General features: G+C 38.0%; 1 protein-coding gene across 7 annotated transcripts in view; it reads left to right on the plus strand.

The window, feature by feature from the left end:
- The window catches only part of NYAP2 (neuronal tyrosine-phosphorylated phosphoinositide-3-kinase adaptor 2), a 254,115-nt gene that overhangs the window by 195,981 nt on the left and 43,846 nt on the right, over nt 1-14,288 (plus strand). For all 7 annotated transcript variants that reach the window (XM_019798985.2, XM_034655276.1, XM_019798990.2 and 4 more), the window contains one exon: nt 11,620-11,723. In XM_019798985.2, the coding sequence (XP_019654544.2) occupies nt 11,620-11,723 (104 nt within the window). The remainder of the gene's footprint in view (nt 1-11,619; nt 11,724-14,288) is intronic.

A 14,288-nucleotide genomic window follows, 5' to 3' on the forward strand; every position in this document is an offset into this window, starting at 1 on the left:
CCAGTGGGGGAACTGCCGTTAACAACGAAAGTTAAACATGTAATTACAATCTGTAACCAAACCATTTCCTCTTGAGTGTGTTACGCAGCAGCTCTGAGTGACATGGGAGCGGGGATGTCGGGGTGATGAGGAGTGGGAGTAAGGCGGGGGGCTGAGAGGAAGCCGAGGGCTTGACAGGGGCTAGGCCCAGCTGGCCACATCAGCGATTCTGGTCTCACCGAAGAATGACAGGAAGCCATTTATGGATTTTCAACTTGGGGATTGTGTGATCAGATTTACCAAGTCAGCTAATGTATCATCATCCTAAACCAAGGGAAACAGAATTATGAAGACAAATACACTGCCCCAAATGACCTGCCTCATAAATCCAAAGAAGAAATGTGTTCTCTGCTCTCTAGTCCGTGAAATTCCTCTATTCCTATAACTAAGTGAGAGGTATTTATAACTGATTGTTTTGATCTATCTAAAAATCCATTCTTGAGCACCTGAGCCAGCATGTCACACTCCCTGCCCCCCTAAAACCCCAGCAACATTATGCGTGCTTGTTTTTCTTTACTTCCATCACTTACTCATTCAGCAAAATTCTCCCAGTGGGAACATCTGTCTGAACAGTACAGTATGCGGTGATCACCTCTGCCTCTGAAGAGCTCATACCTGCCTATGATGGGCTTGATTTTATACAGCACGAGGGCATTCTTGCCCCAGTCCAGTAAGACAGGATGCTGGACCCGGCAGTAGTTTGCTGGGTTTTCTTTAAACTATTTATAGTCTTTTTCTTATTTTTTTCTATCAAAAGTGTTGGTTAAAATTATGGGAGCAGTACAGAGTCAAGGAATTAGATGATACTAATTGGTGTGTGTGTGTGTGTGTGTGTGTGTGTGCGTGCGTGTAAAGCCACTTACGGCTTTTAAGCTTGGGTATTATGTGATCCAATTTGCAGAGTCAGCTAACTTATTATCATATACCGTATATAACTATATGTGTGAGTACACACACACGCACAGTCTCTTAAACTGGATTTCTACTAAATATGTACATAGACCACGATGTTGTCTACTATCCAGATACCCCGAAGACTGGTGAGAAAAAATACAACTTGATAGTAATTTCATTCTTATTAGAGAAATTCTGAATTTCTGTGTACTCCCTGATTCTCTTGGGGAAAACTAGTTAGCCAGGCACAAACAATTCAGAGAGCACAGAAGCTACCTTCACCTAAGTGCCTCTCTTTAGATTAATCCTGTTGCAGAACCACAGTGACAATGCACAGCTTGAGCGTTGACTCTATGCCAGCTCCTCCTAGCTTTCCCTGCAGGGAGCAGGGCTCCACCCTGTGCCCTTTCTCAGAGGAGTCCTCCCTGACATTGCTTCCCAGTGGTCAGGAGTTGGCTTTCTTTGGAACAGCCCTGTGGGTATGCTGCAGCAACGGTATCCACAAAGAAAGCCCTGTTTCTGTGAAAAGCCTTAGTAGACATTACAAAGAAGAAGGTCTGTCTGACTTATGCTGGGCCTTTACAGAGACTAGTTCTAGAAGCTTTGTCAGCCTACCAGAATACGTAGCAAATCAAAGCACTCCCACCTGCTGTCCAAAACAGGCACTACATTTTCCCCCTCCTTAATTTTGTTAATTCTTTTGGAGTCTGGTCAATGTATTTTTGCCTTTTTGCTAGAAACTTGGAGAAAGCGAAAGAAGGGAAGAATATGCTTTTTTATTAATGAGAAATGTACAAATAATTCATCTTTTACACTGGCTTCATTATTTTTTTGAAGATTTTATTTATTTGAGAGAGAGCACGATGGGGTGGAGGGAGCAAAGGCAGGGGGAGAAGCCAAATCCCTGCTGAGCAGGGAGCCCAGTGCAAGGCTCAATCCCAGGACCCCGGGGTCATGACCTGAGCTGAAGGCAGGTGCTTAACTGGCTGAGCCACCCAGGCACCCCATCATTCTTTAAAACATGGTTTAAACTAATTCATTCAATAAATAAGTCATGAGTCCTTACCAGGGGTCAGTTATGTTACTCAGGGGAGATATATTGAGGAATGAGCTAGACATGGCCCCTGTCTTCACAGAGCCTATGGTTTAGTGTAGGAAGAAAGGGAAGGAAGGGGGAAGGCACAGGTGCTCCAAGCAGAACAGAGTGGCGTGAACAAAATCCTAGAGTAAGAAGGCAGGCGGCTTTCAGAGAACCTAAGGCGGTGAGGCAGGCTGGTTCGGTAAGCTGAGTCTCATGGACCACTGTGAGGAGGCAGTTTAGGCTTCCTTACATTATAAGCAGAGGAGCTGAGCGGTCAGATTGGCCTTTCGAAAATACGGATAGCGAGCATTTCTTGAGATCCTATGACATGCCGGTTGTTGCGGTGAAATCTGCATTTATCTTATTTAATTCTTACAATAATTTCGTGAAGTGGATACATCGTTGCTACCATTTTACCGTGAACAAACCGAAGCTTAGAGAGGTCAAGCAAATTGTCCAGGATTGTTCAGTTGCTAAGTGAGGAGAGTAGCAGCCCTGATTCAAAGGTATAACTCTTGCTCTAGACCTCCTGCAAACGAATTAGGCAGCTCTCATTGGCTGGCTTGTGCCCAGTGTCCACCCCTGAACCAGTCAGTGAGGCGGAGGGGATAGAATGACTGGTTGGATGGACCTGAGTCACGTGGCCACTTTTGAAGCCACAGTTGGGGAAACTCCTCTCGTGGAACCGTAAGAACTGCGATTACTGGTTATGCCGTTTTCCAAAGGATATCCATACTGCTATTCCAGAAAAATAAGAGTAAATGGATTCTGGATGGGTCATTACCTCTCCTAAATTTAATTTTAAAATATTTTTTGCCTCGTTTAACCATTTGCTACCAAAACTTTTACCAACAATTTTAGAAAATTTTAGCAAATAGCAGACTTAAGTTATGCATAGTCCCAACAACATTGTTACAAAAATAAAGTACAGAAAGTAGATCAGAAAGGAGGAGTAAAAGCCGTGACCTTCGTAAACTAAGCTCAGATTGAGCAAGAGTATTTTTGAGGGCATTTCAGTTATTCCATCAGATTTCATTTATGAACGTCAAAGAATCAATGAGTGAACCTTGGAGCTTGCTTCTTATTATAAATTATGAAAAAGTTCCCTGAGAATTTGGATGCTCCCTTAGGTATCAGGGGCAGGTAATAGTGTTTCTTGGGCATTACCAAAGACACTGTCCTAGGGCAGCATTTCAAAACTGGTTGTTCCCAAATACCCTGAAATTTTCAAAGGTTTTCCCATGTTTCTTGTGCTTCAACATGATATTTCCCTCTGCTTCATTTTTTTTGTTTTTTAATTACTCCAACGGCATATTCATTGCACAAAAAGTTACCTTTCTAAGGGAACTCTTTGGGTTCTTGAAGTCTTAGATAAAGTACTTGCTCTCAAATTCTTCAGTGTTAGGACCCTTTTTGTTCTTAAAACTTATTAAGAATCCCAAAGAGCTTTCCTGGCACTGGAAGTTAAGTCTAACATATGGGTTAAGTATAAGAGTACTTATCATATTAGAAATTAAAATTGAGAATTTAAAAAATCATTCATTAAAAATAATAAATTCATTATATGTTAGCATAAATAGCATTTTTTCACAAAAAAACCCATATTTCCTAAATTATAACAAATGGTGAAGAGATTGAAATTGTTTTACACGTTTGCAAATCTCTTTAATGTCTGACGTAATAGACCATAGATTCTTATATCTGCTTTGGATTCAATCTGTTGTGATATGTTGCCTTGGTTAAAATACACGAAGAAAATCTGGCTTTGTACAGATGTGTAACTGAAAAAAGGAGGAATATTTTAATAGCCTTTTCATATAGTTGTGTATATCCTTCTTTAGTATCCTACCCAAACTCAACGAATAGCAGTTTCATAAGGGTTAATTACATATCAATAAATTCATCATGCTCTGTTGCATTAAAACGCATTGGTCTATCTTGCATTTTAAATGGATCTTTTATCCATGCATAATTTATAACACCATGCTTTTAGAAAGTATCGGTTCACAAAGTCATGCAAATCTTCCATATGTTGACACATTTCATTATAAAAATCAATACAGCACATTAATTAATATCACCACTGATCTCATAAGAAAAGTCTTTAAGTATTAGGATGCTGTCAAGCTCACAGTGGCGCATACAAGTTTTTTCGAAATTTTAATTCCTGCTTGAAAGCTCAGATTTATCATTGTCCACAAATTCTGTTAGTTGTCTTCCTTAAAGCAATAGACTCACTTCATTCATTTTTGAGAAAATATCTGCCCAATAGTCAAGTGTGTGTGGCAGTGAGAAGTACCTGATGACTAGTACAGTTTCATGCGGTTGCTTTGATGTGCTAAAGTAACAGCAGATATCCAGCATTGTTTTTAGACTTCCAGTGAATTTGTCAACACAGTGGGAAAAGCAAAAACCATCTTACTTAGTACTTCTTTGAAAATAATTTTGACCTTATGTCACCACCTCCTCACAGGATCTTAGAGCTCTCCAGCAGTTCTGCTAGAGAGTGAACAAACATGGCCATTATTGGAGATCACATTGAAGTTCCCTACCATGGCGAACTTGATCCTGCATGCTCTTGGATAAATCGTGTTCCTAGACACATATTGCTTTGTGTATGTTTATAACAGACAGTGGTTCAAGAAAGAAGCATAGGTCAATAGCCATTGAAATAGAACCTGTGATAAGGAGCATACAAATTATATTGGACCAGATTTTGTCTCAAGATACTTGGTCTTAAACAAACCACGAAAACCAATGGAATAAACAGAAGATGTCATTAGTATTGCATCCGGTTTTGATTTTCATTTGTTAGAAATAAAGAGTTTTTACATTAATAAGGTGGGTGACATATAAAATTTAAACTTGGTTTTCTTCCCTTTTATTTTGTCATTTAGAAGTGAGAGATAACATTTTAAAAACAGGTTAAGTTATTTTTGTCAGGTTTTCATTCCTAATATCAGTGATGAGAGAATTTTATTCTATTTCTGCTTGTTTGTTTATTCTATTTTTGATGCCATAACCAAAAGTGAAATTTCTATCCCCATGGTAATAGATGTTTGATCTTGATACAAATAATAATGTGTCTTTTTGAATTTATATCTTGGTAGATGGATTTTCTTTATGTAATGATTTCAAGGGGCATATGTTCCTTGTTAAATAGATAAAATAAATTGCTTTATACACATGTGCTATAATTTTATTTTAATGTGAAATGAAGTATTTTTGAAGACAGAAGCACCTTTTCATATTTGGCTAAAGTGATGAAAATACTAAGGGTGTCAGAAATTATATATTAAAATAAAAGAGGCTGATATGCACCCCAATGTTCATAGCAGCATTGACCACAATAGCTAAACTGTGGAAGGAGCTGAGATGCCCTTCAATAGATGACTGGATTAAGAAGATGTGGTCCAGAGATACAATGGAATATTACTCAGCCATCAGAAGAACGATTACCCAACATTTGCAGCAACATGGATGGCACTGGAGGAGATTATGCTAAGTGAGATAAGTCAAGCAGAGAAAGACAATTATCATATGGTTTCACTCATTTATGGAACGTAAGGAAAAGCAGGGAGATCTGTAGGAGAAGGAAGGGAAGAATGAAGGGGGGTAAACAGAAGGGGGAATGAACCATGAGAGACTATGGACTCTGGGAAACAAACTGAGGGTTTCAGAGGGGAGGAGGGTGGAGGATTGGGACAGGCCGGTGATGGATATTAAGGAGGGCACATATTGCATGGAGCACTGGGTGTTATACACAAACAATGAATCATGGAACACTACATCAAAAACTAATGGTGTACTGTATGGTGACTAACATAACATAATAAAAAATTAAAAAAAAATAAAAGAGGCTGTCAAAAAAAAAAAAAAAAAAACCCACAAAACCCCAAACTGTTAATGCTACACTGTGCTATGCTGCCCTGTAAAAAACCAACCATGCATTGCAGTACCTAGGTTATCTCTGTGCAATAGACAGTACGATTTATATTCTCTCTAGATAAGAAGGTGGAAGTGGTAAGAAAATCTCGGTTCTTCAGATATTTGGAAGGAATACAATGGGCACGCCTAACTCTACCTGCGTGCGGTCCTTTCTCCTCTATACAACGGGTCTTGTCATTCTGTGTCCACCATTGGATCATAAACTCTACCTCTCATGTTTCCACCTCACTTTTCTTTGGATTTTAGATCTTCACCAGAATCCCAATATTTCCAAGAAGAATTGCCAATTAGTCCAGCATCGATAGTTTTACTCTTTGGCCCTTCAGATAACATTAGGACCCTGGTCCGTGACTATGGGATACCGGGACTCATTCAAAGCTACACAGCTCTCATTCAGTGGAAAGCTCCATGGAAACCTGGAGAGAGAATATCTACTCCCAGAGTAGATTTTTGCAGCCTGCCGATTTTCTTTCTCTGGTCACAAAATGATCACAAAAACGATCAGACTTGTTTTCTTTTCAGGGTCATACTGACAATGCTGAAGCCTATGAGTTTCTCAGGGACCTATAAAAATATTGGATATTAGAAATAAATAGTAGCACCAAAATTCCAAAAGAAACTTCCAGATTTAACATTAATGAATATTTAACTAAATCACTATAAAATGTGACATTGGGTCCACTTAATTAATTGTTAAATTTAGTATTAAAACAATTCTATTACATTGGAAAGCAATTTCTAGATTAGATGGGGTAATACTGCAAGAATTCCTGAGTGTACTTGAATACTGTCTAGAAATCATAACCAGTCATGAATCAATTGGATTATTCAGCCTAATAATTTTTGAAGCAAAACTGTAAAAATGCATTCAAATTATATACAGGACAAATTACATTTAATGTGGGATTTGAGGCCACCTAACATGTTTACTATGATGTATGATGGAAGTTTTAAAACAAAGTTGAATCTATGAAAGCTTTAACATAACCCTGGCAAAACTGCCTCTTACTATTTAGATAACACCAGTTTATCTCAGGTAGCTTATGTGTTACTTCCAAAAAAATGCCTTCCCTAGAAATGAAAGAGTTTGTAATAAGCTCACGTTGGTGTATTTTTAAAAGGCTTGCGACTCCCATGTAGACTCAAGTCATTGATTAGAAACTTTCAGCAACATGACTGACGTGGGGAAATCACGATATGTCTCTGCTACTAGAGGAAACTATTGTGTATTAGGAAAAAAACATGACAGAGGAAAGATATGTCTCTGAATTTGATTTTATTTCTTTGATGCTAGATTAAATTATTTTCTTGGTGAAAATGCACTAATCTCCTATGCTGTGTAGATGCAGAGGTTGAGAAGAGTTATTTGTCTTTGCTTTCTGAAAGCAAAGAGAACTCCTATACTCACAATAACAGCAGTGGATGCCTTGGGGATTATCCTGTAACAATACCAAGGACATGATTTTGGAGAGAAATCCAATTCACCTTAAAGGGAAGACAAGAAATGATTGAGAAATTACTATCTTTAAAACAAAACAAAACAAAACGGTGGCAATTTGTATCCACTAGAATAAAAAGAATTATTAAGTCACATAGTCCACTGGGTACTTATTTAATAAAAACTTTAAGATGATTATGAATTATTACTATGAAAACATCCCATGATATCTTGATAATGGTTTATTCCAAAAAGTTAAAATTAGTGTTTCTTTTCTCTCTTTTTTCTTTTCTTTCTCTCTTGTTCTCTTTCTTTCTCTTTTCTCTTTCTCTTTCTCTCTTTCCTCGCTTCCTCCCTTCCTGCCTCCCCTGTTTCTTTTTCTGTTTTTCCTTTTACCCTTTTATTCTCTTTCTTTCTTGATCTACTACCTTTTTCTTAGTCCTTCTTATTCTCTTTACACTTGGTCTTGATGGAAATTTCATAAACAACATCAACTGTTAGTTCTAGGATGATGATTGATAGAGTTTACAAAGCAAGAGGTTTTCCTTGGGTGTAGGGATAACAGGTGCCTTTTAGTACATCATTAATCTCTTAATGGAATGAGTCTTTCTTGGGGAGGAAGGTTCTACATTAGATCTTTTTTGAGGCACATGTCCATTGTTTTTGACACCCCCCCCAAAAAAAGCCTTGGTAATTTTTATACTATCAAAATTCAGGATGGAAACTTATTGTTTCTAGTGCCATGGCTCTTAAGCTTTCCTGTTCAAGGCTCAAAGCACAGTGTATCTCCAAGGGTAACTGAACTGGACAATTTAACGTCCATGTCAAGAATCTCTGTGAGGCTTGGTTATAACCAGAATCTTTTCCAGGATTTTGGGGACTTCTTTTGGTCAAAGGAACCTTGGTGGATGCAACATCATAAAGATTCGTTTCACCAACTTGGTCGCATAAATACCATAGTAAATTTGAAATGCGTTTAAGGACCATGTAAAACTGAAAGAAGAGGCCGAGTGAATGAGATAAAGATAAACCCAAACCTCACAATTTTGAAAATTAAATTAAAAAATTGTTTAAAAAACGCACCACCATTAAGCAGCAATGTTACACAGTGTGTGTGTGTGTGTTTGCCTGTGTAAGCATGTGTCCATAATAAACTTACGGTCATAGTGTTAGTCTGCTACTGTAGGTAAAATCATAACCTATAGGAGCCATGTTGGGATCAAACAGTTGACTCAACTTTAGAGCCAGCCCACAGGGTGGTTGGCTAGTAGCACAAACTGCTGTGTGTAATGGGGATTTAATGGCTTATATTGCAGTACCCAAGGGGGTTTGATGAACTGAGACATGCTCTGGATTGATGTCCAAAGGGGGTAAGGGTAGGCCTTTCCAGGTCATGATGAAATGGGGAGTTTGTGTGGATTTTGGTACTGTTCATTAGAGATATCAGTGTCTATGTTTGAAAGAGGCTGGTTAAATCAAAATCTGACTGGAAACCTAGCAGGAGAATTTAATCCCCAGGTACATCGGATAATGTAAAAGGCCTTCAATTGTGTCACTCATCAGATAATCTCTTTAGCATAAACTTGAAAAGGACCTTAAGTAAAGAAATATTATTTTCCATCTTTTCCTAGAGAAAGATACTGAATTTTCTGACTCCATGTGACTAAACGTGCTACCACAGTAAAGGGATATATGGAAACATTGGCCTAATTATAAAAACGTGTCAACCAGGATTCTGATGAATGCATTACCTGTTATTTTATATAACAAAAGATGATATGCTAAGGTATGCAAGGATTTATGCTTCCTGGGAAATGAGCTTAATTTCTAGGTTATAGTTATAGTTTATGTTATCATATGATACTGTTATATTTAAACACCTTGCAAGAGTGAGTGAGTAGGGATACGGGGCTGCCTCAGTCCTGGAGCATGTGACTCTTGATCTCAAGGTCATGAGTTCAAGCCCCACACTGGGGGTGGAGCCTACCTAAAAAATAAATAAATAAATAAATAAATAAATAAATAAATAAATAAGAGTAGGTGAGTAGATACTAGAATCATCTGCATAAAACTAAGGAAGGGAGAATTTCCAAACCTCATGCCTCTTCTGAAATGGACCCCAGAAGGTCATAGACCTTTGAGTGAGAATCACTGACTTCATAAGTAGGAGAGCTAGGCTTTGAACCCAGGCCTTAAAACATATTCTATGTTACTTTCATTGCCTTCATTTATTATTTATTTATTTGTTTATTTTTTATTTTTATTTATTTTTTTTTAAAGATTTTATTTATTTATTTGACAGAGACAGCCAGCAAGAGAGGGAACACAAGCAGGGGAAGTGGGAGAGGAAGAAGCAGGCTCATAGTGGAGGAGCCTGATGTGGGGCTCAATCCCAGAACGCTGGGATCACGCCCTGAGCCAAAGGCAGACGCTTAAGGACTGTGCCACCCAGGCGCCCCTGCCTTCATTTATTTTTAGAAGTCGTATTGACCTTTTCTAGGTTAAATTGAGTGTCTTCAGTGAAAGAAAAGTACATATTAATTGAACACTTACTATGTGGTCCCCACCAACATAAATGCTCAAAGCCACAGCAAGCATTGCAAAACTATGAAAGTGGTAAGGTTACAGGTCTCAGAAGAGAATCAGGATGCTTGACAATAGGAAGGACTCACTGAAGTTGGTCTTTGGAAATGGGTAAGACTTAGTCTGATTAAAGTCCACACAAGGCCACACCCTGAGGTGAAGGACAGAAGCAGGACTGAATACAGAAACTGAGAGGGGAGACAGTTGGGATCAGGACAGTGGAAACAGAGTGGAGCTGATCAGATGAAGGTAGATCACAGGAGGCCTTTGAAAATTAGTCAAGTGTGTTTGAAGTTTTTATCACATGAAATATGGAGTAACTGGAAAATTTTGAACAAGGTGGAGGGTTTCAATGTAATCTAGGAAGCTCAGTCCATTGTGTTCAAGTTAATCTTTTAATTTAATTTAATTTTTTAATTTAGAGAAAGAGAGAGACAGAGAGAACATGAGTGGGGGAAGGGGCAGAGGGACAAGCAGACTCCCTGCTGAGTTCAGAACACTACGTGGGGCTGAATCCCAGGACCTTGAGATCATGTCCTGAGCCAAATTCAGATGCTTAACCAACTGAGCCACCCAGGAGCCCCATGTCCAAGTTAGTTTTGAGGAGAGAGATTATGGGGGTCAGCAGGGAGGTCTCTCTCTCTCTCTCTCTCTCTCACACACACACACACACATATGTAGGCAACCTTTATAGCTAACTCTATAACTCTATGGAGTAACCTTAGAATTAGAAATAATTTAAATGCAGCCCAGATAGAAGCTGGAATATACCTGACACTCAAAAAGTAACAGTTAAAGTTTGTGACAAAAGCACAGATGTCAATTTTTCATTGTATGACTTTTTTTCCTCTTTCTTATCAAATATCTTCATTATATATGGAAATTAACATCCTTACTGTACCTTGTTGGATGAAGCTAACTCTCTCCATCCCCAAATTCTAATCTCCAAAGCATCCTGTCCATGCCATGGACAGCTCATTTGGATTCCTGAAATAGAAGAAAATTTATGGGAATGACTTTATAATTTGGAAAAATACTATTATTATGAAAAATGGCAAGAGTCTTAGAAGGTGGTTATAAAATTGAAAGTGAATAATGCATCAAAGAAATGCTCCACTGAAAACACGATAAAAGTATTCAGGACAAGCACAATAATATCAATTTCAAAACTAGAAAAAAATAGGAGAAAAGGAGGGAGGGAGAAAGAGAGGGAGAGCGAAAGGGAGGAAGAGGAAGTTTTCAAGAAGGTGGAGAAGACATTTCAGGACATAAGAGACCTATGGACCAAGCTGGAAAGAAAGTACCCAAAGTGATCATGTCACTTGCTTTTTCCCTGAATGGGGCTCTGGCTTTAGCAATCACTCTGTGGAAACTAACCCTAAATGAGGTAAAATGTCCAAGGGAACACGGGCCATGCTTCGTGATGGTTTCTTTATTTCTAGGAGCTGACTGCACATAAAGCTTATTTTAGAGTCCACGGTTATGAGATCGTTCCATCACCTGCAAACTACTAGCAAGCATCACAAGTATTTGAGGGGTTGAGAGAACATGCAGAGAAACAAAATGGGATTCTGGACGCTGTTCATCACTGCCAGCCTTGCTCCGCTAATACTCTGCCTTTCCCCCCTGTTCACAGAACCGAAAGTAAGCTGCAAATTAGGCCGGTCTGCCTCCACGTCAGGTGTGCCCCCTCCGTCAGTTACTCCTCTCAGGCAAGCCAGTGACCTGCAGCAGAGCCAGGTACCATCATCGTTAGCCAATCGTGATTGACTTCCTGTGATGCAACATGCCAAACGCTCCCACCTCTGTCTGTCATGTGTTGCTGTAGACAACTTTCGCATTTGCTTTTATTTTTCTCTGTGTGTATGGGTGGAGGGGGTGAGTCGTGGCAGTCTGTGTTCTCATCTGAAAAGGAAAGTCTTTCTTCTCTGTGACTGGTGAAACTTTCTTTGCTGTTTGTTACCAAATCGTTTTTTTTGTCTCTGGTTCCCATCATTCTGTAATCTTAATGTAGTAAACTTGTACTCTATGTATTGGCTTAGTGGTTACTTTTTTTAACAATTCTTTCTCTCTTCCATGTTTTGTGTACTTTTATACTGTCTCTGAAAATTTATCAACATTTGATAAATTTATCTACTTTGTTTTATGTAGATTTCTTTTTAAATGTTTTGTCTACAACACTTGCACAGATTTTGTCAATGAATTTGTACATACCTTTTACTTCTTATCCTATTATACTGTAATATTTGTGGCCATTTTACTTTTATTTCTATTTAGCTTGGAGCATGATTGTAAGACACTGTGAATATCGATGTCCTTATAAATATTGATATGCCAACTCATCTGGATTGAACATGGCAGCTAATCTTCTTTCTTAGGCCATAAAGACAAATTGACTGACCAGATAACCTAGATATTTACCAAAAAATCTAGATTAATAAGGCAATCTTTAAATAAATGACTCTCCTATCTAATCCCAACAATATCAGAAATGTTCTCAGAAAGAGAATGTAAGTGTTTGTGCATGGTAAATAAGAACTCTATTATCACTTGGCAAAAGAGACAAGAAATAAAGGCATAAACTAAAATATCATTTAATCCTTTACAGGAACAGTATGTTGCTCTGATGTTCATTTGGGTACATGGTTGTCTATGGGGAATTTAGTACGGGGAAAAATCATGACACATAAATGTCTGTCTATATCCCACCCAATAGAAATTCAGTACATCGACTTAATTTGTGAAGCTTAATTGTTGTTACTGTTAAGTATTATGGGTGTTAAATAGGATAATGTTATCCTGGAGTGATTTCTCTCCGCTTCCCGGCTTTAATCTTTGCATTCATAAAACTCTTCTGAAATAGTAAATTATGAAACTAGCGATGGTACCTCCATGGGAACTGTCCGTTACTGATTAGCAAATTATATATTCATCAATTATTTAAAATGTCAAGCTATTTTAAAAACATAACTAAGCAGAATAATTGCATTTTTTTTCTAATGGGAGACATGGTGCTTTTTAGTATTTTGGTCTGGCTTAAATATGCACAGGATTTGATTTATGAATATATGAGATATCTATAAACACGAGAGATGAGAGCTTCTCTCAAGGGCATCTCAAGTGTCATTTAGAATTCCTTGTGTCTTAATTTAAAATGTTAAATGCTTTCATAACTCAGTGTATCCAGCTCAAACACTTTTTGGGCAAAAAAAGAAGTAGAAACAATAAGACAATGGATTAATAAATAACACAATTAACCTAAGAAAAACTGACACTTTAGTTGATTTAAACTATTTAAAAAATATTACATTTACCAATATTTAACGTTTAAAAAGTTAGATACAGAAAGGAAAGAAATTTAGCTGTCAGAAGATTGCATTCACATAATCGATTTTCCAAGGACATGTATCTTGCTATTACATTACCCTCAGTGTCACAGAGTGGTTTTCTATTCTTTGTCTTGTTTTCCATTTTTCCTGATTGTCTTTATAGTTGTTTCATCCTAAGCCCCTTTAACTCTCAATGAAAGCAGGGGTAAACTTCTAGAATAAAAACAAGACACAATGTTTGTGCCTTTGCATTATCAACTCCTTGCACACTTGATGAAATACTTTTTATTCTTCCAAATATAGCAACGTGAGAAAGCCCCTCACGTTGCTTGCACACTGTTAGTTTCCCTATAAAACCCGCAGAAATTCTGGCACAGGGTATATGACTGTCAGGGCTCTGAATTAGAAGGCTAGCCTCTGAGACTCTCCTCTGTGGCTTGTGACAGGTTGTAGAATTTGCCTATCCCTATATTCTGAAACTAAAGAGGTAAGCATGGCTCAGAAGAACCTTGCTTTGCACCCCTATGACCTAGCTTTGCACTAAAGTCAGTGGCTACTTATCAAAGATCCTCTTCTCACCTAATTCGCAGGCTCTTGACTGAGATGTGTCTCTAAGTAACAACAAGGATGAGACTGCCCTTTGTTTGGTAATCCAAGGCAGTGGTGACCTGTGGACTGTAAGAGTGAATATTTATACACGGACTCGGATATGGAACGTCTATCATTATCAAACAATCACCCTCATCGCTTCTTAAGTAGGTTTTTCCAATACCAGGATTCCCAGCAATTATTTTTTTTTAATTTTTTATTATGTTATATTAGTCACCATACAATACATCATTAGTCTTTGATGTAGAGTCCCAGCCATTATTTAAACACAGAATGCTTAATAGGAGATGAACCCACTTCTTACTAGGAAATCATGGAAAAAGCACATGATTTCTTTAAAACAAACAAAAGCAATCACTAATCCCTA

This window comes from Ailuropoda melanoleuca, chromosome 2, assembly GCF_002007445.2.
Source record: "Ailuropoda melanoleuca isolate Jingjing chromosome 2, ASM200744v2, whole genome shotgun sequence".
Taxonomy (NCBI): domain Eukaryota; kingdom Metazoa; phylum Chordata; class Mammalia; order Carnivora; family Ursidae; genus Ailuropoda; species Ailuropoda melanoleuca.